Here is a 24,477-nt window from a genome sequence, read left to right on the forward strand (position 1 = left end):
CAATCGGCCTGGGCGGCCTCGCTCTAGAGATGGGAGCAGGTGTGGTAGCAATATCCCACTGATATGAAGTTGGAGGTAGCTCACTCATAACACTACACATCTCAGCAATGGAAAAAAAAAGAAATTGAAAAATGAGTCCCTCAGTTGAAGTATCTAGCATGACACATGACTCCAGGAGCCAGAAAAAAAAAGACGATATGTGTACCGCGGTAGCTAATAGCTCATGAGAAGAGAAGTTCTATACCATCAAGTTGTCAGGATGCTGTGTAGCATCCATGGATTACTGGGCCAAACCGCTCAAATGCAAGTCCAGATTCTCTAATGACTGAACTATAGTGATCGTGGATGATTCGAATGTGGATAGGAAAATCAATATCAAGCATTGCATAATATTGTTCGCGGTGTATGTGGCATTTGTTTGACAAACTGCGTACAAACCAGCCTAGGTTTGATACTAGTATTGCCTTACCTTTTGTAACACCTCATAAAAGTCCCAGAAAATATAAATATTTGAGCATGCAGGATCAAACTAATTATATCCGCTATGTTGTGACATTCGCGAGCGCAAGATTGTAGCCCAGGGACTGCACCTTCGTGACCTATTGGTGAATACTGAGGTGCACATCTTCCATGAAGTAATTCAGACAATCCCAGGTACAGCATTGAAGAAAGTTCCAGAACAAAGTAGTCCCAATACAATCCTTTCTCAATCCATACTTATAGGCTATACATCTACTCTTCGCCATCAACGCGGCGTGCATCCAAAATCAAGCTTCCATATCTCTAGACCAGTCGTCTCCGCGACAAAGAAACGATTATCTTCTCTCTTGACTCCTCTGAAAACTACTAGCAGTAAGTGTTTCTAGATGCAGCAAAAACATCGATATACATCCACATCCGGTCTCAGGTGGATAGCATCTAATGACTATAGAATCATGTGTTTTTACAAAGGGTATACATACACGTGCCAGCACACCTGCTTTAAATTACACCTCTTCTGCCTCCAAACCCTGCGCCAACTAAACCGCATTAATGATCCCGTCGAGAGAGAAAATTACGATCTACCATTTGACCCTAACATCCCCGGTTGCAACCCACGGTATATAAAGGATACTAGGACGGGGCGGCCGGTCACAAGTTTCTCTCTTAGTAAGGGTAAACCGCTTGAGATGACGAACATTGCTTCTTGGCATTTCAATATTGAAGAAGCCTGTCCTTCTTGTAAGGATCGGGGCAGTCGGGGTTATTAGGATTGGCATTGCTGGAACTATCACTAGGTCCAGTATGACTTGGCTTGGTTCAAGTGGGTCAGACCTAAGATGGGTAAATGGGATTGGTAGACAGAGTAGTAACTACCTGGTCTCTATGGTACTTCCTTTTTCTTCCGATGCATTATGCGTAGAGCTACCTGGAAAGACGAACAATGTTACGTAGTTCTTTGAAATCAAGACTATTGTACTCCTTTCTACGTCGATCCTAGCTCTGAAAGTCTAGCCCTGGCTCAAGATGGGAAAGAACCATATAAAATGGAGCTGACAATATCCAATGTGTAATTGGGTTGACAATTTTATTGTTACTAACACGGTTACTAATATTCGTGTTGCTTAATATTCCCATGGCTACTGGCTACTTCTTACTAGTTGTTGTTACATAGCAGAGAACCATATTTCTAATAAATGTTCATTGTATATCGAGAATATTCCAAGTAGATTGAATGCACGGCCCAAAACGCCAGTTGTGACAAGAAAACCCCGAAAGCCCAAAAGCAAAGACTCATTTCCTAGTGAAGTCCACCACATCCGCAATCATCTAGAGATCGCTTCTTGAATTCGTGGTGGTATGTGTCCAGCCCATCGGTCTCCACATCGGAGCCGAGAGGATCACCCATCCAACTATATTTCTCCAGATCGGGGGGACTCCTCTGCCTCTGTGGTCCAATAGGCAGAAGACCGGAGTTTCTTGGTGACGGCACCGACATCGAGATCAAGATAATCTGCGAGGAATTGACCGACTTCAATGTTCTCATGGTTTCCTGTTAATGGCCAGGCATTCTTGGAGGAGGATGCATAGATGTTGACATCGACAGCTGGGGAAATTGAATGTTAGCACATGGGTATTTCCAAGCCTCAACCCGGGGCTGTTTGCTTACCTGAGTGACCGTGGGTGGACCAGCCAATCTGGGCTCTACGGCTAATGATGTCTGCAAAGATGTATTGCGTGGAAACGTCAGGGCGAAGCAAGTTTTCCACCTCTTCATCTGAGGCATCGGTCACGCCCATATCCTTCTTCAGAATCTCGAGGATATATTCTTTCTTCTTCTTGTCGCTCTTGTCCTTTCCTTCTCCTGATGTGTACTCATTGAGTTTATTACCAGCATACTCACTGGAGTGCTTGGAATCAGCCAGAACCTGCGGGTACCATAGGTAGTCCGGGTACTCCTTGTTTAGTTGTCGAGCAGCAGCCAGACCACCGGTTTCGTGGTCAGAGGTACCAACAAGAACACCAGGAGTGCTGTCCTTCTCCAGGAATTCGAGCACAGCGTTGAAAGCCCTGTCGTATGCCATAACCTCATGTACTTGGGCGGCAGGGTCATTACCGTGGCCGGCGTGATCAATACGCGATCCCTCAATCATCAAGAAGAACCCTTGCTCACTGTCCCGGGTTGCCTCGCTCAGTGCAGTCAGCGCAGTGCGGGCCATCTCCTCCAGCGATGGGTAGACATCGTTCTGGTGACGGCGATCGACCTCATAGGGGATGTCCTTTTCGGCAAAGAGACCCATCAACGGCAGCTTAACTCCAGCACCGCCATTCAGGGCATCAAAGCCAGATCGGTCGTCCAAGTAGTTGAATCCTTTCTCCGCGGCCAGTCCCACGATATCCCTGTCATCAGCGCGGCAGCTTCCCTGGGTAGAGTTGGGCAAGAAATGGCATCGACCGCCACCCATCAAGAGATCGACGACCCGGCCCAGAGGATGCTCGCCCACCTCCTGTTGGGCGATGCTGTCTTCATATTGTCGCAGATTGGCATGCGAAGCAAAGCATGCCGGAGTCGCATCCGTCAGACGAGTCGTCACAACCAATCCAGTCTTGTATCCAGCCAGAGCAGCAGCCTCGAGGACAGTTCCGCATGGCGAGTGGTCGGGGAGCACCGAGATAGCCCCGTTGTAGCTCTTGTGTCCGCACGAGAAGGCCGTCGCTCCGGCGGCGGAATCCGTTACCAGGCTGTTGCTGGATCGTGTGCGGGACTGACCAATGAGGTGCTGGTCCAGGATGAGGGTGTCGTCGATAGGCAGGCCTTCGGTATGCTGTCGGAAGCTTCGCGTCATCGAAAGACTAGTCGGTCCCATTCCATCCGACACCATGAAGATCAAGTTGCGCTTGCCGGTCGGCTTGGCCCCAGGACCCCAGTGATCCTTCGGCGGGCCGGCGAGGTTCTTCGACGAGTCATGCTGGTAAACTACCGCAAGTATGATCACAATAATCGTGGCAATTAGTGCCCAGGCGAACAGGCCGATCTCTGTCCAACGACGCCAGCCTCGTCGAGGGGCTTCATTATGCCCTGTCGCCTCCCCCGTAAGCAGGGCATCTTCCTCCTCGGCATATCGAATAGATGAGCGCTCAGATGAAACGCGCGGAGCCAGAAGTGGCTCTTCCCGCGACATTATGATTGATGATAAAGTCGTCAAGAGCTCAGGCACAGCTCTGAACTCCCAGGTGGTTCCCCGACAAATGTGGAGTAGTCGAGAAGAGGGCGAGGGGACCCTTGATTATCACGTGATCTTGGATTAAGTTACTATGTTTAGGCACAGTCAATTAACTATGTCACTAAGATTGGAGATCTCTCCGTTCGTATCCTAAGTATATGATCGTCTCTTTGCCTTATTTACGTGGCTTCCACCCAGTGGGAATCATAGCCGCGGCGACCTCCTCGACACCTCGCTCCGTAGCCAGCAAGTTAAACTGCCCAGCGGCATTCCGGGTATCCTGAATCTCCACTCGAATGCCCAGGGCATTGATATGACGCTTCGTCTCAGGCGACAAAGGCATCGCGGTGTCACCGAGGCCAAGAATGAGCATATCTGTTACATAAAGTCAGCGTCAATCCAAAAAAAAGCCACCGATGCATATAGTTCCCCCCTAACTCTAGCGTCGTAACACTCAAGGAAAAACGAGCTTTATCACCCGATACGCCTAAGCAAGGCAACCCATGACTGAGTGACTAACTGACGCTCTAGTTCGAACTTTCCCACGTACCTGGACGAGGCCACACGACACTCAGTAGACCCCACACTTCTTCGGGCAGCTCAAACTGGCCCTTAGCGTTGACCATCGCCGCCTTGGCCGCCTGGTCATTCGCCACGCCTTTGATGGCTTTCCAAGGCCGCCACGCAAAGGGCTCGCCACCGATGAGGAGCAGCGCATCGCCATTCCTGATTCGGACCCCATTGCTCAAATCGAAGCCGGTGTCTAGCGTGGCGTCGATCGCTGCTGCAGGGGCTGCTGCATTCGCTAGTACGTCGAGGGTGTCGAAATCCGTCTGGGTGTCTTCTTCCGACTCTGGGCCGCGGTCGGGCGAGGTAGGCTTGAGCGTGTGGGAGCGTGAAACTAGCCGGGATGGGCGGCTAACTGAGCTATTGTTGCGGAAGGTGGATGGGATGGAAAACGACGCGTTGACGGAGGCGCAGCGCAAGCCATTTGACGACGGGATGGCGTGAGAAAATCGAGATGCGCTACCTCGGAGGCTGAGAGGACTTGGAGCGCTGGAGAGAGATGTGCGCAGGGCGCGGAGGAGCTGAGGCGAGGGAGAATGCATTGCGGGGGATGTAGCCAGATTATAGGCCCCGGGTGAAGCGTATCTTGGGCGATTGATCAATGGAGTTGGGGAATGGAGGAAAGAAGTTGGGGAAATCTTGGCCGAAGAGAGCTGGAGCTGCAACCATCGGGGCTTGGCATCCACGCCCAGTGCCAACTGCTGCCAGTACGCCGTGGGTGCCTACCATCTTAATGAATATTTATCTTAATTACTTTGACAGCTCCAGAAATCCGAATTGCTCGCGCATAATCAATTGAATGTCCTTTATATTAATATATCCGTGTCGGCGGCCCTAGTGATTAATCTAGTTTTTTATTTCCGGGTGTCCCAATCGTGAACGTACTGCACCAGGTTGATATGAAACAGAGACAAGGACCATGTCATACGCTTCGTGAATCCCTCAACGCCAAGAATTGCAAATGAAGAATAGAATGAATCGCAGGGCGAAGAACAAACCAGACACCAAAAGATGAAATATCCGAAAAGAAAACAAAAAGAGGGCGACAAAAAAGAAAGGGCTTTTGTCGAAACAGCCCAGGACTCACGCCATCCCAAGTTCTCCAAAAAAAAAAAAACATTACATCCTCACACTTTTTTGGTTTCCTCGGTCAAAAGTATTATAGAAAAGGGCATATGCACACATTGAAAGACAGAATCAGTGTGGAAAGGGCGAGTGGTTGCAAATTGTGGAGTTGTGGAGTCTGTACAAGCCGACCACGAAAGGTCTTAGTGAGCGGGACGGGCGCTGCCATTCCGGTCCTCGTCCGATTGACTGGAGCTGTCGTCGCTATTGGTTGCGTTTCGAATACGCTCCGCACGGTCTTGAAGAACTTGGGCCTCTGCAGCAGCTTTCTGTGCCCGGATTTGCTTCCGCCACATACTGGCGTAGCGACCCTTCAAGGCCAAGAGCTCCTCATGAGTACCGCTCTCGGCAACTTGGCCGTCCGCCAGGACAAGGATCTTATCCGCTGTCGTGATGGTACTGAGACGGTGAGCAATGACGAGCATAGTTCGGCCATGAGAGAGAGTGGACAGCGCCCGCTGGATATGCTCTTCCGTATCGGTATCAAGTGCCGCAGTCGCTTCGTCAAGAAGAATGATTCGAGGGTTTTTGAGAATAGTGCGGGCGATCGCCACACGCTGCTTCTCGCCGCCACTGAGCCGAAGACCACGCTCTCCGACCTTGGTGTTGTAGCCATCGGGGAATGCCATGATTTTGTCATGGATGCTAGCGGCGCGGCAGGCCTGGTAGACAGCTTCATCAGAAACGCCCTGGTTCGCGTACTTCAGGTTATACATCAGTGTCTCGTTGAAAAGCACTGTATCTTGCGGAACCACTCCAATGTGTTTACGCAAAGAATCGATGGTGATGTCTTGGACATCATGACCGTCCACGCGCAATGAGCCTTTCTCGGCATTGTAAAAACGGAACAAGAGTCGGAACACAGTTGACTTGCCTCCACCGGATTCTCCAACCAAAGCGGTGGTGGTTCCTGGTTCACAGTGGAATGACAACTGATTCAACGCAGGCTTCCGTGCGTCATAAGCGAACTCAACATTCTGGAACTTGATGTCGCCCTTGCACATGCCCAACGGGGTGGCACATTCATTGTCAACCACAGTAGGCTGTTCCCGGAAAAGCTCCAGCATACGCTCAGCATTAATCAGGGCAGATTGGATGGAGCGGTAGAAAGTGCCGAAGAAGTTCAGGGGGCCTTGCAATTGGGCCATGTAGGTCAACAAAGATACAAAACGGCCAACATCCTGCTGGCCTGTTGCAACCTGGTAAGCGGCGATGAAACAAGTGAGGAGTAGACCAATCATGAAGACAGTATTCTGACAGGTGTTGAGTAGTGTCAGTGAGAATAAAACATGGTATTCCGCCTGTTGATACTCATGAACGGCGTCACGGTATCGGTTGAATTCGTATTGCTCCGCGTTGAAGTACTTCACCGTTTCATAAGACACCATTGAATCGTTCCTGGATAGTGAGTGAAATGTTAGTAGTGCTCAGCTAGGTAGAAAAACAACCAGAAAAAATCGCAAACAAATAAACGTACTTGACAGCATCCTCTTGTCTGGAAGCATTGACCATTTGTCTTCTGATCTCAGCTCTCCACTGCGCCATGCGAACGGTGACATAAAGATAGCCAAAAGTGGAGATTCCGACAACCAGGGCGTAGTAGACATCGAAATAAATCAGGAAATAACCAATAGCGATGATCAGATCGAACAACATGGGAACAACCTGGAATGTGACTTGTTCCAAAAACGTATTGATGGAGCTGCCCTTGCTCAGTGCCGAAAGCACTTCACCGGTCTTCTTTCCCAAATGGAAGTCCAGACTCAACCCATGAACGTGCTCAAAAGCAGCGGTGGAAAGCTCCATATAAGAATACTGGCTGACCGGAATCCAGAGGCTGGAGCGCAAAGAACTCAGCGATCCCTGCCCACCCTGGAGCCATCGATAGAAGACGTATAGAAAGATTTCAACCCACGGGACGTGGAATGTGCTTGACCCTTGCTGGCCCACCAGGGCTCTGGTGATATTTCCGACTTGATTTGGGACCAAAACATTGACAACCCGCTGAAGGATCACCAGGGTGAAGCAAGCCACCACGACGATCTGAAGACGCCGCGACTTGGATGGCCACAAATATGGGAAGAATAGGGAGTAACCCCTCAGGTATTCCCACCAACTTGTGGAGGGCATCGTTGTTGGGCGTACCCAGGGATCTTGGGGCTTCGCTTCCGAGCGGGAAGCCCCATTTGTCGAGCCGTAAGTGTGGCCATTGGTGTGGCCATTGGTATGACCATTCTCTGCTCCGGCGGAATCCAGAAGCCCGGTGGTTTCGGAAGTACCATTCACACCGCGATGGGCATGGCCATCATGACTCTTGAAGTTGATGGAGTTGCAGATGTAAAGGAAGACCAAGGCGAAAAGGAAGAATATACGGATACTGTTGGAGACTACCTCCATGCTCTCCCAGACGGTCATACTCCGACGAAGTCGACCGCCCTTGGGATCTCCAACAATGGGTTCATGGTGGGGCGAGGTATAAAACGACAGGGAGGTGCCCAGGATAACCAATTCGATGGGGATGGCGACGGACCAGCAAACGAGTTGAGCGGGAGTAGGGGATGGGGTTGTATCGAGTAGGGTCATGAGAATGACAGCGTAGTCGAAAAAAGAGCCGACGATGTAGATCTGCGATAGGGTTGGTTAGCTTTGGTATCTTTGAAAACGCCGGCAAATTTCGCCCGCATGAACCCCCCGAGAGGGGCGACTTCCCAACTTACCACCACCGACTGACCCCGCCACCATTGCTCCGATCTAGCAATGACCACATGGGCAATATAGATGGAGGCATCGGCGAGGAATGTCAGGAGCACTCCCACTGAGAGCCAGTTGAAGCAATGCTTGACGGTCCGGGAGAAACTCTGCGTCTTCTTCGGGGGAGAGCTACGGGCTCGTCGGGGAAGAGCACGTCCACCAGGACCGACATTCTCCGCATCTTCCTGGTTTGCATTGCGAGCGATGACCATCGTATTGGCGACAAAGGCCACGACGAAGAGGAGGAGGAGGATAACCGGGTAACATGATCGTAGGTAGTCGAGCAGCTCGCGAGCTGCTTCGGGATCCATGATGGCCGAGCCGTATTATTTTTCTCTTTCTCTCTCTCTCTTTTTTTTCACTCTTCTTTTTTTCCCCGGAATTAAAAAAGGAAAAAAAGAAAAGAAAAGAAAACAAGGAAAGGAAATGGAGAGGAAAAAGGAAAGAGATGTTCAGACGAGTTCCATGACACAGCGGTGTCCCCGACGATCCGGAAGGAGGAAAGAGAAGGAACAGGTTCGGGATCGGAAATGACCTTTTTGGTGGCCAAAAGGATCGACGCGAGGAATGCGGACGGACGCGGGGAGATGGCGAAAATGGCCAAGTCACTCGGTTCAAACCCCACGAGTAGTATCGGAGCTTTTTTAGAGCAATCGAATTTCAAGCTATTCAAGATTGCAGGGTTAATTTCTTTCTTGTGGTTGATTTTATTTTATTTTTGCTTTTTTTTCTTGGCGGGTTTCCTTTTAGTTGATTTGATGTTTTGGAGGTTGAGATTGGAAAGAAAGGAGGGCGCCGGGGGGGGGGAAGATGCAGACGGAGGTGGCTGGGGAGGGAGACAGAGAGAGAGGGGGGGGAGGGAAGAGGAATGAACCAAAATTTGAGAAGGATGGATGGTGAAAGTGAAAGTGGAAGTGGAAGTAGAAGTGGAACACACTTTCAGGAAAGAGTGGCGAATCCACCAAGAATCCAAAATGGAGGTGTCCAAGATGCTTTTCAGGTGTGTATGGAGCCCTGGAGTACTGCAGTACTGCATTGGAGTATAGACAACACCCAAAATGACGGTGTGGATGCAGCGCTGCTGCAGCTAATACGGCTCCACTGGGGGGGGGTCTAGTACGTACTGTAGAAGAAAAAAAGAGCTCACACCAACTGGCAGTATGATCCCGAGAGTTCTTTTTATAATCGGATCCGAGCATGAGTTTCCCTAACTCCGAGATGTTTGCGAAATGTCCAAGGTTCCAAGCCGCGTCGGAAATCAAATGTGATGCCGCAAGAGAGCAAGGTTGAGAAATGGTGCCCGATGCCAGTGCCAGTGGACCAGGTTGGAATTTCAAGTTCCCAGGATAGTACTACTCAGGGCTAGTATTATTAGTAGTAGTACTTCTGTAGGGAGAGATGAAGGTGGGTAGAGGGGATTACTAGTAGTAAATCCTAAAGGTATGTTAAAAAGTACCGTGACCGGAGACCATTAGATACCGCCAACCTTAGAACTCGGACCTAGTTAGTAGTTATACGAACTACTACTAGTAACTAGTGGTGGTGGTGGTGGTGTAGTAGTTCGGGATCAACCACTTGGTATGAGGATACCGAGGTATAGGTGGATCAAGAAAGAGCAAAGAGGAAGAAAGAAGAGGAATGGAGGAGATCTCATGGGCCACCCCCCATGTGACATGTTATATATATCAACGGAGAATATTTACTCATATGTACCATATGTGCTACTAATAGTAGTCGTACTCGGTCTGCATACGTCAAGACTTCAAGTTCCAAGGTTTGGGATGATCATCAACCTAAAGAAAGTAATACTAGTAGCACCCAAATCATATTATTATTATAAATAGTATCGATTGTATCCTAAGGTTGTGGTAGACCATGGAATGAACCACCCCCTCCTCCAACCAAAAATAATCGGAATAAATATCTGGTTATACACATGCCTATTGCATACTACTTCTCACTGGTACTTTCTTTGCGATCAGATGCACCATCGACCTCGATCTAGATCCAAGTGATGTGCAACGCCCTAACCTAGGGCTTGGACCTTGTCCGATGAGATTCGTTGGATTGTAACTGCGCCCCCTCTCCCCCTAGTCAACTAGTCAACTTTGATTTTCAAGTTGCCATCAGGGGCGATGACCAGGATACTCCAGGGCTGTCCCATCATTGGACTCCCGCAAATCCGAAAACTGAGACATGAGCTGATCAAGCTGGTCCATGGGAATCTATCGTGGGTCCGCCATCCGTGTCCTCATCCGCGTCTATGCCTGCTTGACATGACATGATTGTGGAGGGTACCTTTGATACTACGAAGTACTTCCTCTCCAATTCTACCCTTTCACGCCTCACATCTCAGACCCGAACTGGCCGGGCCGTCCTGCAGTGAAAAGTGTCCAACAAATTCCAATCTGATCTCCTGTGTGTTGGCGTCTAGACCGCTCCTGGCCATGCCCAACGGGCGCCCAAGGTGGAAGCTGGGAGTTGGAGAATCTACACAAAGCATCCTTCACCGCTTGCGCAACCCCGTTCGGCGCATTCACCTTCCCACCCCCCTCCCCTCCACTCCGTTCATGACAACTGGTCGTGTGCCCCCCCATGGCCACCTGAGGAGCAATGTCAGACCTCTCAGGGTCACGTTCGCCCGCCCCTCCTCCCCCGCCGCCGCCCACCCAGAAGTACTCACGCGCTGCGAACGCGTTAGCCCGCTTCGCTCAACCCTTCTTTTCGGGATCGAGACCCCCCAGTCCTCAGAATAGCCGGGTCGATGGCCCTAGACCGATCAGGTCCAAATCTCTGTACGTGCTGCATGTCATTTCACACCGCTCGTGCTTTCAATCGCACAATCAATCAGCTTCCTTCGATTTGATATTCACCTTCTGGTCCACGATTCCTCCTCCGCCCCCCATATCTCTCCTCTTCTCCTCATTCCCCGCTTCTGCATCGGATCACATCAACTTTCCTGCTACATCACATTTAGATCGGCCAATGACATTCTAACGTCACCAGACCAGGAGAACCTCAGACAGTCACTCACCGAACCGGCATTGCGATCGCCGCACTTGATATCTCGCCGCAGCGGACACATGCGGTGATCGGGGGCAAGGATATCCTCAAAACCATCCGCGTCTCGCCTGATCATTCATCGGAGGAATTTAATATTCGCAACACTGTCATCAGCTATGCATCCACCCACCATGATGCGGGCGTGTCGATGCCGCATAAGGACCAGTTGAACGTGAAGGACGTCAAGTGGTCACATGGTAATTACGACCGAATAATCGCCACGGCTGTCGCCAATGGCCGGGTCGTCGTTTACGACCTGCAGCGGCCCGGCCTCCAATTATGTCGTTTCCAGGGCCACAACCGCCAGGTTCACCGACTGGCCTTCAATCCTCACCTCGCATCTTGGCTGCTGTCCGGCAGCCAAGATGGTACAATTCGGATGTGGGATTTACGATCCGCCTCTGCGAATCGGGGGCCTTCCACGTGCGGCAGCAAGCATGTCTATCAAGGTAATAGCGATGCCATCCGGGACGTCCGGTGGTCTCCCACCGACGGCGTCGTGTTTGCGAGCGCCTCGGACAGCGGCGCCATTCAGATGTGGGATTCGCGCAAGACCAACGCCCCGCTCATGAGAATTGCGGCTCACGATCGTCCATGTTTCGCTGTTGATTGGCATCCTGATGGCAAGCATATCGTCAGTGGTGGTACAGACCGCCAAGTCAAGGTCTGGGATTTCTCCTCCTCCGCCGAGCGCCGACAGAAACCTGCGTTTCAGTTCCGGACCCCCCAGGCCGTCACCAACGTCCGCTGGCGGCCACCTTCTTGGGTGGGTGACTCGCCCGCTTCAGGGGAGTGGCAGTCCTCCCAGATTGTCACGGCCTATGACAAAGAGGACCCGCGCATCCACCTATGGGATCTCCGCCGCCCACATATGCCATTCCGGGAGTTTGACCGATATGATGCACCGGCCACGGACCTGCTCTGGCATTCCAAGGACTTGCTATGGACCGTCGGAGAGGCCGGGGCATTCACACAAACAGATGTTCGGTATTCTCCAACGGTCATCAAGCGTCGCCCAATGTGCTCGGTCGCTTGGAGCCCCAATGGTGAATTTGTGGCCTTTGGCCAGAGACGACTGAGGCGGCAACCTCCCAACGTCAACGCCACTCAATCTCTTCCCTTCGATGATGACGACCAGTTTAGCACCGGTGATAAATCATTGAGTCAAAGCCCAGCAGACGATTTCCTTGACGAAGCTGTCCTTGCATCGTCCTTTCGGCCGCGGCAAGTCAAACCTCCCACGACGATCTCCGGATCGAAATCGCTCGGCAACACCCCACCCGGAGCCGTGGACAGCATCCCCGTTCTTGACCTCGAAGAAGCTTTAGCCAAGATCTCCACCCCCGCCCCCAGTCAGTTTGGAACTATCGGAAGCATTCCTGGTGCCACGAACGATGCATCCGTCTTCCGATTCTTGGCGCGGAACTACTCGCCGCTGATGGATGAAAACATTCATAACCAAACTCATGTAGATGTATTGAATTCTCTAATGGAGTCTCTCGACCATAATGCGGAGCGTGCGGATGACGTTTCTCTCCCGAAGCTCGCCCAGACCTGGCGGATTGTAAAATTCGCCGTCATCCAAGAGCTGCAACGCAGGTCGAGGGAGCAGCCTGCAGGGAAAGGTACCACGACCAGCAGGCAATCCAAAGATGGACTCTTGTCAGAGAAGGCTCAATCGACAGTAGATGAAAACCGACAAGGGAAAGTCAAGAGTCGGTTGTTCAAGGGTGTTATGGAAACGGAGGGCCAGAGAGGACTCACTCTAGAAGCTGAAAGTACATCGAACATGACTACACCACTTGCGCAGCCGTTACCCGACTCACCAATGGACTCTTGGACGGACAGTGACTCTCAAATCCCGTCTATCAGTGACAATGCCATCGATCTCGATCCACTCCCACCGTCCGTTTTAAGCTCTCATAACGGCTGGGGCATGTCGGGCCCCGAAGTCCCCGCCCCTGCAGAACTCCGACAAGAACAATCCGCAACTTCTATCGAAGGGATATTTGCTTCGGGTCAACCTATTGACTACCTGCGGGAGCCAGGGCTGGCAGACCCGGAGAGTGATCAAAGATCTGCACCCAGAGCTATCGCGGGCAGATCAGACTGGCGCCGTCGAGATCCCCCAGATTTGCTACGACAAGCATCGGAAGACGATTATGACCAGCAGATGGAAGACAAACGGGCCGCAATCCGCGACTTCAAGCAAACCCCAAAGAAAGTTTTGACGTTGGAATCGAACCGCCCCCCAGCTACAGAGCGCTACCAGCGGCATGACTCCTCGGAGAGTTTTCCAATGTTCTCCGCCTCTACGGACAGTTCACAGCCCTCCAAATCTCTAGGAGGCTCGTTCTCCTCTAATGGGCAATTTTCTGACCGCCGGATATCGGATGGAGGCCAAGCTAGTGGTTCCTTTAACGGTAGACGGCTTTCTTCTCTCGCGAGACGAGAATCCACTCTAGAGCCTACCCAGGAGGAGCTTGAAGATAGCTTGGAACTTGAAGAATCTGTCCTGGAGGAGGATAGTGGCCATCTTGAGCGACCGTCTAGCCCTGCACCGTTAATGAAGGAGTCGACCCCCTTTAAACACCCGGAAAGCGATGATTACTTCAAATCTTCAAGAAATGGCCTTTCCACAGGCGCTGCGGCCTATCCTGCAGTTGCCGGGATTGGCGAAGATATTTCTCAAGTGAGACTTCCGCTTACGCCCGATGCATCGGACCCAAAGCCATGGAGCATCGAAGCTATTTTGAAAGAGGCAGTGCGCTATTATCATAGCAGTAGTAGCTCTGTGGACATCCAAACCGCTGCCCATTTGCTCCACAAGCTTCATATCATATTTGAAGAGTGCGATGACATTCTTCCATATGAAGAGTGCGAGATGATCTTCAAAACCTACAATGATTTTCTCATCCGCCACTCACTGGACCTGGAGGCTGCAGAGCTTCGTTTGTCATGTGTGTCCAAGTATTCTGCTGTCTATGACTATGCTCAGGCGGACACTTTCATAAATGTCTTTTGCCAATCCTGCCGTCGACCCTACGAGAACCCCACACGCGACAACACACGCTGTCATCGTTGCAACACCCCACAATCACCTTGCGCCGTTTGTTCAAGCATCGACCCGCCTCCTGAATGGGTTGCGGCTGAATCCCAGCAACGCTCAACTCAAGGCCCAAGCATGACCACTTCTGAAACCGACGGTGATACCATTTCACGCCTCTCATCAGAATCTTCTGTTCCCACTGAGCCTGTTCCTGCCAACGAGCTCGATCCTCTCAGTTCTTTCGCCACGCCTAGGCCAAAAGGCTCGGCTCTTTGGTCATGGTGTCAAGGTTGTGGTCATGGCGGCCATGTCACCTGCATCACAACCTGGCTCAGCGATCTTTCTATGAGCGAGGGCGGCTGCGCCACGCCCGGCTGCATGCATGACTGCGGGCCCGGTCCGCGTCGCGAATCCAACCGGCAGATCCTCCTTACCGAGTCAAAGCGTCGCGATTCCGTCAGCCGTTCGTCCGGCGTGGGTCTCGTGAAGCGAGATCCTTGGTCGAAGGGTGAGAGCAAGGCCGTTGAGAAGGTTCGGGGCATGCTCGGGGCGGCAGGTATCGCTGCCGCGACGGGCCAAAACAGTGCCGTGTCCAATACCTCGGGGAACTCTGCTGGTACCAGCCAGAGCGCTCTTTCTTCTGGTGCTGTTTCGCCCAAGAAGGTGAGGCTTGTCACGCCTGTCGAACATGGAAGGCGAAGAGGGCCTTCTAGTCGAACTAGTGCTGCACCACAAGAGTAGCAGCCCAGAGCTTTGCCTGGATAATCTGTTCTTCGGCAACCTCGCTTTTGAAGTCTGCAACTTATCTGGTTATTTGTTGCATGATTTGTATTTTATAAACTTCCCCGACCGCATTGCTTCAAAGAAGCCTGGAGTATGGGGGTTCGGTTTTCGTTCTCCTTTTTTTGTTCTTTACAGCGAGTCTTTTCTTGTCCAGTTTCCTTTACGAAACTTATTTTTGATTCCCCTGTCGAAAGACAATTCATTTCATTTCAATCCAATCAGTCTACAAGGAATTCAATATTTCCAATATGTTGTTTTCATTTACTTCCGTACATCTCGTATCGATCCAAATAGATCAAAACCTCCGTTTCTTCTTCGCTGGGGCTTTACTCTGAGCTTCCATTTGTCGTTTCAGCTCCTCCCGTCTCCGACGCGCCTTCTCTTCTTCCGTCTCTGGGATTTTGGGGGGTGCTTCAACAGGTAGCTCGGCAGATTTCCCTCTCTTTGAAGGACCTTTAACTGTTGGTTCCGGGGATACATGCTCGCGCTTCGGTGATTTGGTCGGCGATTCATGAGCTGGCGGCAGAGTGGGAGGCTCGGGCGGCGGTGTTTGCTGACGCTTTGCTTTACCTTTGCCGCCTATAACGCCCAGTCTTGAGGGCTTCTTCACCTTAGCTGGTGATGGCAGAGCCGCGGTCTCGTGAGCGGGTTCGCCATCTTTGACCGGACTCGCGGGTGCTGGAGTTGGAGTTGGGGCTTCTGATGGAGAGGGTGGCCGTGGCTCCGCTTGTTGCTTTTTCTTGCCCCCAATGACACCTAGCTTACCGATAGCCTTTTTGGGTGGCTTTGCAGTAGGCTTTGGTTCCGGGGAGATGCTTGGTGCTTTGGGGTTTCGCGGAGCGGGGGCTGAATCGAGATCTGATTCTGATTCGGGCGCTGTTGATCCACTGCCTCTACCGGCCTGCCCTTTGATAGCACTGCGTTTCTTTGAGCTTGGGTTTGGCTGTGGTGAGGACCATTTGGTATTTATGGTTGGGGCCTTTCCTCGGGGAGGTTCTTCATATCGCTAGATTAGGTGAGCATAGAAATAAATTTAGAAGGAAGGGTCCACAAACCTCGAATTCAGAGTCGGTGGTTCCTGCTGTATCTTCCCCGTCATCTAAACCTGGCTCCGGGTGTTTAGTTGGCTCTTCTGTCAAGCTGTTGGAGGCTTCCTCTTGGGGGACTAGATCAGCTTCCTCTTGGGAGATAGTATTTGAAAATGTGCCAAGCTCATCCCACCAGTGATCTTGCACTGGGTTGAAGCTAATGAGACTCTTCTTCAAATTCGAACCAAAAATTTCATGGACTAAATTTGAAGCCAAACTGACGGCACTGGAAGAACCGCCTTGTTGGGCGAGCCAGGCCTTCTCGTCAAACGGTGCAACACCTTTGACCAGCTTCCCAAGCTCAGACCGCACGTCAGCGTTTCGAGTGGGGCGTATTCCAGAAGCACTGGGAAATATAGTGCTCATGTCCACACTAAGAGCTTCTATCCGGTCAAATAGCTTGTCCAAAACCCAGTCTTTTTGTTGAAGTTGATCCGAAAGCGCTTGCTGGCGGGATTCCCAAACCGCCTCATCTTTCAACAGTGGAAGAAGAATGCGATTTGTCAAAGATGACGTAGGCTCCTTCGATAATTTCAATGTCCATTTCAACGGCCTCAGCGGAGCAGGGAGTTTGGCGCCGATATTGATGTCGATTGAATCGACTTTGGATCCACTGTTTAGTGCTGGCTTGCCACCAGTACCACTGAGTGCCTCGCCGATCTTTGTGAGTAGAAGTTCCAGTTGATCATCTCCTTCACTGGGGTCAATAGTGGTGAGTCCCTGTTCGGCGCGTTTGAAGATATCCTGGCGGCCAAGTTGCTCTGACCAGATAGAAGTGAGATCGGTGAGGTAGAACTCATAGCCTTCGCGAGTCCAGATGTACTGGAAAAGTAGCGCCGGTAATGATCCCGCCTGTAAAGATAACTTGTGCCATTTTGAAGACATCTCTGAGAATCATATATGTGGTAGATGGAGAAGGTTGCGCCCCGGACCCGTCATATATGAAGGTTGAGCTCTGGCCGGGGTTGCCTGGAGCTGCCTTAAACTTCGCCGCACCCGCCGATCACCCGCATCACTTTTCTCAACTTCGCTTCGCGACCAGCGCAGCATCACCCCCACTACCCCCTACATTCCCTGCTACCACTGAGAACTCCCAATCAAAACCAATTTTACATACACGGGCAGAATGTCCGCGCGACTACCCGACCGGGGCGCGAAGCGCAGCCGATCGCGATCCCCATCATCCTGGCGTCAACCCCAGAAGCACCCCCGCGGACCCGACGACCGACAAGACTCAAACCGAGGATGGGATCAAGGCCGATCGCGCCAGGGAAACCAGCCCCGAGACATGCGCGATCAACTGCGGCTCAACCAGATCCAAGAAGACGAGCAGGCGCGGGAATGGGTGGCGCAGGAGGATATCTTTGTGTTGAAGCAAGCCAAGAAGAAGGCCGAGATCCGAGTGAAGGAAGGGCGCGCGAAGCCCATCGACTGGCTCACAGTTACACTCCGAGTGATCGACCCCACGCGGAACCCTATGGATGACGAGATTGCCGACTCGGAGATTGATGTTGTGGATCCAGATGGGGTGTTTGAAGGATTGTCACAAACAGAGCTTCAGGATCTGGAGCATGAAATCGAGACATTTCTTAAATTGGAGTCAAATGCGCAGAATCGCGATTTCTGGCAGGTAAAGAAGACTTCATCGTCCCGCTCAATTTATAGACTCGTGCTAACATTCCCTTATACAGACTATGAAAATTATCTGTCGAGATCGCCAAAAGACCTCAGCACCAGAAGGGCGGGCGCTCAGCTCCGTGGCCGCTGACATCAACCGGCTTCTGAGCCCAAAGACATACGAGCAACTTCAAAATCTGGAGGTCCAAGTAAGGAGAAAATTAAACTCGAATGAGCCCATCGATACGGACTATTGGGAAGAGTTGCTACGCAGCTTAACAGTCTGGAAAGCCCGGGCCAGATTGAGAAATCTCTATCAAGCTGTGATTGATGAACGCGTCCGTGATTTACGAAAGCAGCAGCGAGACGAGGCGGAGTCTGTTCGGGAAAAGCTAGCTCCCCTTGCACCGGCTGTCGTTCAGGGCGAGAGTCACCAAGACTCCGCCCAATTGACCGGGTTCGAAGGCTTGGATCCGGATCCATTGCTGCAGGTGCGCGCGGAAGATAAAGGATTGGAGATTATGGACGAATCTAGCCTTCTTCGCCAAGTGGTAAGTCGCACAAAATATGCTCTTCAAAGCCCCTGTACTAAACTAATTTTTCTCCCTATAGGCCAAAGAACGCCAAAAGATTCTGCGCATGGGGTTTGTTCCTTTGCGACAGCGACAAGCCGACAAGCCTGCTACAGCCTTTGCGAACCCTGCTTCTAGCGTGGCCCTTGCTCCTGCTACTGGAAGTAGATTCTCATCTCTTCCCAACGATGATTTCTCACAGGCGACCAAGGCTCTGTATGAAAAGGAATTGGCCAAGGGCGTTAGCGAGAACGAAGAAATTTTTACTGGAGAAGAGTCTGTTCGAACTGGTACGCAGCCCCAATGGGCTGGCAAGCACAGGCCCCGCAAACCACGATACTTTAACCGAGTACAAATGGGTTATGAGTGGAATAAATACAACCAGACACATTACGATCATGATAATCCGCCCCCAAAGGTCGTACAAGGGTATAAATTCAACATCTTCTATCCCGACCTTATTGACAAGGTCAAAGCTCCAACATATCGCATTGAGCGAGAGAATGGTCGCAAGCGTGGAGAGTCCTCTGCAGAAGCTGGAGAGGAAGACACCTGCCTTATTCGGTTTATGGCAGGGGCCCCATACGAAGATATTGCCTTCCGAATCGTTGATAAGGAATGGGATTATAGCGCGAAGCGCGAACGGGGATTCAAGAGCACATTTGACAAGGTAAGAAAGATCATGCCCCTCTGACCGCTCTTTCAACAAGAAACACTAACGTCTTCTGTGTGACAGGGTATTCTCCAGCTTCATTTCCAGTTCAAAAGGGTAAGCGACTTCAATGACCCCTCAAGACACGACAAGAACAATACTGATTAATTTTGTCTCAGATCTATTACCGGAAGTAACACACGTCACTTCCACATAGGCATTTTATAGGGATGGAGGTGGAGGTGGAGGTGGAGGTGGATATGTGTGGTGTGTAGAGTACATGCAGTAGGGCAAAACCGGTTGTATCTTCCAGAGAGCGGATACCCCTTTTGAATCAAAACACTCCCAATTGATTAGGCTGGAAATATTTTCCCTTCCGTTTCTTGCTCCTGCATTCAATAAGCCCAACTCTGAGCACCTTCCACGTGTGGAGTCTTCATCTGATGCTTAATCTGACCACCAAATAAGCTTCTTTCACCCTCAACTTCCTTTGTTCATGAAAATCTTTCAGTTTGAGTCCCATTTAGACCACATACCACATGTTGAGGCGAACCAGCATCTTGCATGGGAGGGGGGCCTAGTGGCTACCTCCACTAGAAGTCACAGTACTTCGGCCTTCTTGTTAGCCTGCAGGAATTTTGGTTCCTTCCGGAACCGCGGAGACGTTGAAGTCTCTAGTGTCGTGGTGACACATGCCGGCCTGCAGTCAGTACTTCGTGCAGCAATTCAAGACTTCCGGCTGGCTGGAAGCGGTCAGCCAGAAAGAAACGCCAGGGACTGCCAGGCAGGACATAAATCTGGAGGGTAGAGTTTTCCAGAAAGCTCACACGCTCTCTGTCAGGCCAATGCATGATGGCTGGTGAGTCTGCAGGTGTCCGCGGCCCGCTACCAAAAAATCATCCCCTTATGATCATTTTCTCTACACAACTCTTTGTAGGACCAGATCGAGCCGCCTTGGGTCACCTGTGAGATAATTGGCTAACACCTGTGCTATGAAGTGTTGTTGCACCATTTTAGAGACTTGGGCACTTTTGACAGGATGAGAATCCCCATAACCTGACGCTGTATGGCTGTGAGCGCCGTCCCACTCCCACATCCCGCCGTTCGCCTCTTGTCGCCTTCTATACCTAATAGTACAGCCCTGACCCACATTCTCTATGTTTGCTTTCACATAGATCAAGGCTATTTGCAGCTGCTGAAGCATGTGCTCAATGAGTTGGTAGGAAAAAAAACTCATAATTTTATTAATTTATTATTAATTTATTAATTTATTCTTACAGACCAAGAAGAGGGAAAAGAGCAAGAAGAAAAGAAAAAAAGTGTACAGCTCAAATTCTGTCTGGAGTATTGAATGGCGACGCCGAGCCATGACGGTCACCCTAGCTACTTCTACGTTGGCCTTGCCTTTATCTCCCACCTGAGACTTTCTTCGTCTACATTTTGTTCCTCTTTTGAACTAGGTACATGTCTAAGATTATCCTCTCGCTCGATCCAAAGTTCTCCCCGCAAGCAGGATATTTCGAGAGAAATTCATCCAGGATGGAAAATTATTTACCATACTCCAGTGAGCTGGGTCAGATGGGAACTGACCAGCAGGAGCACGAGCAATGCCAACCTTCGGTACAAACGAGGTCTCAATCCTCCGATACTAGGGCCCTTATCCAAATGAATTACCCCCAGTCTCACCCCTGGTCCCAGGGCGAGAATGAGAGCTGGGCGGTTTGCTCACAACCGCCAGGATCTGTGATGCCTTATTCGTACTCTTATTATAGCCCTCGGTGGGATGGCCCGGTGTTGGGTGCTGAGGAGCCGACTCCATCGCAAGTGTCTCGGCTTTCGGTGGCAGATCAGCCATACCACACTTCCTCCCTCAGCTCGGTTTCTCCAAAGGTGAGTACTAATTGCCACCTTTTTATTTCGACTACATAGGTCATAGGCTCATCCATTATTACACACAGAGAAGCTTTGATCAGGAAATCTTCACAGACTGGAACAACGAATCTGTTTTTAGTCCATCTCCATTCTATGCTCAGGAGAATTTCTATCCTAGACATTTAAATGTTTCTGAGAACATAGCCCAACCTGTGAAATTTTGCCCAACACCATCACGATCTCTTTCAATGTCTCCTCATCGGTCGCCATCACAATCTGTCGATAGTATCAGCCCCGCCACCAACAATGTCGTTGGAGATGATAGCTCGCCGAGAACTAGCTTCGGAGAAAATAGCGAAGAAGAACCCATTACTGAACCGCCTTATTCCGCCCTGATCTATGAGGCCTTAAAAGATGCTCCACAAAGGAAGTTGACTCTCCAAGACATCTATGGATGGTTTCAAGTCCATACCAACAAGGACAGAGCTCCAAATTCGAAAGGCTGGCAGAACAGCATCCGCCACAATCTGTCTATGAATGCTGTGTGTTTCCCCGCTCCTTGACTCTTCCCCGTGAGGGATTCTCTCAAGGAGATCAATATCCAATTTTGGAATGAGGGGAGGATTAATACTAATGTGGCTTTTTTAGGGGTTCGAGGCCATCAAGGGTGAAGGCAAAGACAATAAACCAGTCAATTTCTGGCGTCTTACAGACGAAGCGTATCAAGATGGCATTCAATCGACGACCCGATATCGCAAGGCGAACCATCGCAAGGGGAACAGTTCGGACCCCACGACTCGCGAGCGTCGCCGCTCTGGGTCCAAAGGTGGGAAAGCAGCGAAAAATGCGGCTAGGATGCGCAATAGTCCACATCACGAGCAGTTCCGAGACCAGAAATACGAGCATTCGACGTTACATAAACCCCGCTCGCTGGTTCAGCCTCATCGGAAACTCCTACGCCCCCCTATTCGCGCTCCGCAAAGCAGTGCTAGCATTTCTCCCTACCAGATGACTCTAGGGCCGACCCCATCCGGACTTCCCAGCACCAACTCCTCTCAAAACCACGCTCCCGATGAGGTGATCAGCTGCACAACCCCTCCTCCTGGAAACTATCCTCTATTTTATGGCACTGGAGGATTGGAATCTTCAGCCTCGGGCATGGGCCAAGTGGGCTATTATGGACTGATCTACACCCACCATGGACTTAATGCTAGTCCTGATACTACAACTGATCTCCAATTTGTGCGAGGATGAGAGGGAGGCGGGGCGCATTGAAAGGGGAGGGGGCGAGGGCAAAGGGACAGGTGCACGGCTTACTGCGGATGACATTTCATTTTTGTGGTATTTTTCCTTCCAGTCCTTTTCCATCTAAATTGTCCATTTGTCTACAAGTTATGAACTTCTCTGGTCGGGGTCTATCTGGTCAATAGAGAGGCACGGTGCATCACGGGTTTTTTTTCCATCTGAGCGGGTTCTTTCTGGTGTCAAAAAGGGTGGTCATCATATTGCGAGCCATTCGCTTTGGGTGTTCGGGTTTTCATGTTTTGCTTTTTTTCCATTCTGTGACTTGGGATTCTGGGTTCAACTTCGCTTGTATTAGTGGTTGCTATCAATTTTGCTATTTCCATGCTTGGGCTAGTCAAGTGTATTGATTATCGTATCAAAAGTACTACATATCATCCATACAGTACAGATCAGTCTCCCCGTAATGGATTTACCCGCTAAGCTTTAGATCTATGTATTGTACAATTTCCACGTTGCTCACGGCTGTAATCTCCATATCCCTTGGAGTCCTCACGATTGGCCAGCACCATTCATCTCTTCGACATCTTCCATCAGATATGTACTTGCAGATCACCCGTTCTATTGGGTCGGGAATATTGCCGATTCAAAACCCAAATGAGAAGTGAGTGCCGGCTTCTCTTGCCACCGCATTTTACACACTATCCATACGATTCCACGGATGCGCGGCACATACAAGGCCAAGTGGTGTCGCAGCCAGGATTTTTTACCAGCCAGAAAGCGGGAAAAGAAATCCCAATATGGCCACCTCGCTCTCATGAACTCGTCCAGCGAGATCTAGTGACTTCCCTGCTCTGTCCTCTTTCACATTGAGCGTTAGGCCCGGCTATACCCCATAGCTTAGCCGCCTCAACTTCGCCTCCGCTGATATGGGCAGGGCTAGGGTTTTGATCCCCTCGTGTCAGTCTATTGACGGGCTGCAGTACTCCGTAAATTCTGGTTCATACATTCTCTCCAGCGTGACGCGGAAAATCCTGGCGCTGCAGAGTCTGGCAAATAGACTAAGATGCACTTGAGTCATGTACCGACTAATCGAAACTTGACCCCACTCTCGATGCAGACTATGTATCTCCCTTAGACTGGAGCTCGGGGAATAGGGGAGGAGCCCCTACCAGCTGTGAGGGCCCAGATCGTACCCGGAAGACAATTTCTATACGTCTCCTGTCTGAAATGACGCAGGTCTAGGTCATCGGTGGAAGCTATTAGTGAGTATGGTGGGCTCGCGTGATCGTGATCGGCAATGACGGGGGGGATCCTGGTGCTACTCGAAGCGCCAAATGCTGCCTGTTTTGGATACGATATACCCCTGGGTGAGTCGCCATCAATCAACGCTTACTCTTTACTGCGTTCAGGGGAATAAGCTGAAGGGTTGGTTTGTTTAGACGTTCATGGGACTGCAGTAGCAGCTCGGCCCAAACCGTGTTAGTTTCGCTTGAGCTCCCCCCACTCCCTTCTAGTAGTCCGTCTTCACTTTCTTCTCATTTTGGTATGTGGATCTCGAATATGTACTGTATGTACTTCGGTTACCATTTTCGGTTTGTGCTACTTGTGCGGAATCGTGGAGATGGCGTTTTTGTACTCCGTACGCCATTAAAATTACAGTTGACAGCTGTAGTGCCGTTCACAAAACACCTGGACGTGGCGATTCGCACTTAGGTAGCGCGGACTGTGCCATCAAAGGCCCCTTGGGAGCCTATCGGGGTGGAAGATAAGGTCATTCGCAGCCTAGAGTCCCATTAATTTACCCCCAACCGCTCAATACCCTACTACACATGTACGACCAAGTTGCCATACCCAAGACGAGGTATGATACCGAACTCGCAGCTTTTGTTATTGAATGACCTCATAAAACAGACTTCCCACATCGAGTAGGAGGGATCTTCAGTCTCAATGTCCTCGGCTGAGGTCCATCTTTATAAGGGTTCTGACTGGTTTGAACGGGATCATACTCTAGTATCCTAGGGGCTGGAGAAACATTCTGAGTGGGACATTTGTGTACAGTACATATGTCTCTTCCCTAGTGGAGCCTAGGGGATACAGCTAGTAACGGTATTAGCCTGTTCTTCGGATCTCTTGTGTGAATCTGTCTCGTACATAACAGGACGTGGGGCGGTTAAACCGATGTCATGCGGGATCCAGTGAGATCACTGGCCGAGGTTTTGACAGATCGCAAGCCCATCTCCATACATACCCTATTTTGGGGGGACTGCCCGGGTGCTGCACCAAGAATGATCGGCTGGTCAGTTACTAGACTGCCGTCCCATGATCGTTTTTCTCCCTGCTCGAATTGGCCAAAGAAATTATTTCTAATTTTTTTCTACTATGTTCCCCA

General features: G+C 50.7%; 7 protein-coding genes across 7 annotated transcripts; 3 read left to right on the top strand and 4 right to left on the bottom strand.

Moving 5' to 3' along the window:
* Positions 1-1,892: 1,892 nt before the first annotated feature.
* Positions 1,893-3,662, bottom strand: N7509_009292 (alkaline phosphatase; the record flags this gene model as incomplete). The annotated part of the gene is made up of 2 exons (XM_056633929.1): positions 1,893-2,086; positions 2,150-3,662. 2 exons carry the CDS (start codon positions 3,660-3,662, stop codon positions 1,893-1,895), a joined length of 1,707 nt encoding a protein of 568 aa, XP_056484549.1.
* Positions 3,663-3,879: 217 nt separating this feature from the next.
* Positions 3,880-4,813, bottom strand: N7509_009293 (uncharacterized protein; the record flags this gene model as incomplete). The annotated part of the gene is made up of 2 exons (XM_056633930.1): positions 3,880-4,079; positions 4,255-4,813. The coding sequence occupies 2 exons, from the start codon at positions 4,811-4,813 to the stop codon at positions 3,880-3,882; spliced, it is 759 nt and encodes a 252-aa protein (XP_056484550.1).
* A 726-nt stretch (positions 4,814-5,539) lies between these two features.
* Positions 5,540-8,458, bottom strand: hmt1 (putative vacuolar ABC heavy metal transporter (Hmt1); the record flags this gene model as incomplete). Its single annotated transcript, XM_056633931.1, has 3 exons — positions 5,540-6,794; positions 6,874-8,021; positions 8,114-8,458. The coding sequence occupies 3 exons, from the start codon at positions 8,456-8,458 to the stop codon at positions 5,540-5,542; spliced, it is 2,748 nt and encodes a 915-aa protein (XP_056484551.1).
* A 2,302-nt stretch (positions 8,459-10,760) lies between these two features.
* Positions 10,761-15,000, top strand: N7509_009295 (WD repeat protein; the record flags this gene model as incomplete). Its single annotated transcript, XM_056633932.1, has 2 exons — positions 10,761-10,942; positions 11,154-15,000. 2 exons carry the CDS (start codon positions 10,761-10,763, stop codon positions 14,998-15,000), a joined length of 4,029 nt encoding a protein of 1,342 aa, XP_056484552.1.
* A 337-nt stretch (positions 15,001-15,337) lies between these two features.
* On the bottom strand, positions 15,338-17,015 carry N7509_009296 (uncharacterized protein; the record flags this gene model as incomplete). Its single annotated transcript, XM_056633933.1, has 2 exons — positions 15,338-16,048; positions 16,098-17,015. 2 exons carry the CDS (start codon positions 17,013-17,015, stop codon positions 15,338-15,340), a joined length of 1,629 nt encoding a protein of 542 aa, XP_056484553.1.
* Positions 17,016-17,256: 241 nt separating this feature from the next.
* Positions 17,257-19,168, top strand: N7509_009297 (splicing factor cactin; the record flags this gene model as incomplete). The annotated part of the gene is made up of 5 exons (XM_056633934.1): positions 17,257-17,760; positions 17,822-18,298; positions 18,360-18,989; positions 19,056-19,088; positions 19,151-19,168. 5 exons carry the CDS (start codon positions 17,257-17,259, stop codon positions 19,166-19,168), a joined length of 1,662 nt encoding a protein of 553 aa, XP_056484554.1.
* A 1,923-nt stretch (positions 19,169-21,091) lies between these two features.
* Positions 21,092-22,097, top strand: N7509_009298 (uncharacterized protein; the record flags this gene model as incomplete). The annotated part of the gene is made up of 2 exons (XM_056633935.1): positions 21,092-21,385; positions 21,492-22,097. 2 exons carry the CDS (start codon positions 21,092-21,094, stop codon positions 22,095-22,097), a joined length of 900 nt encoding a protein of 299 aa, XP_056484555.1.
* Positions 22,098-24,477: the final 2,380 nt, after the last annotated feature.

Source organism: Penicillium cosmopolitanum (genome assembly GCF_028827165.1).
Source record: "Penicillium cosmopolitanum strain IBT 29677 chromosome Unknown utg000009l:1.0-9042332.0:1.0-9050551.0, whole genome shotgun sequence".
Taxonomy (NCBI): Eukaryota; Fungi; Ascomycota; class Eurotiomycetes; order Eurotiales; family Aspergillaceae; genus Penicillium; species Penicillium cosmopolitanum.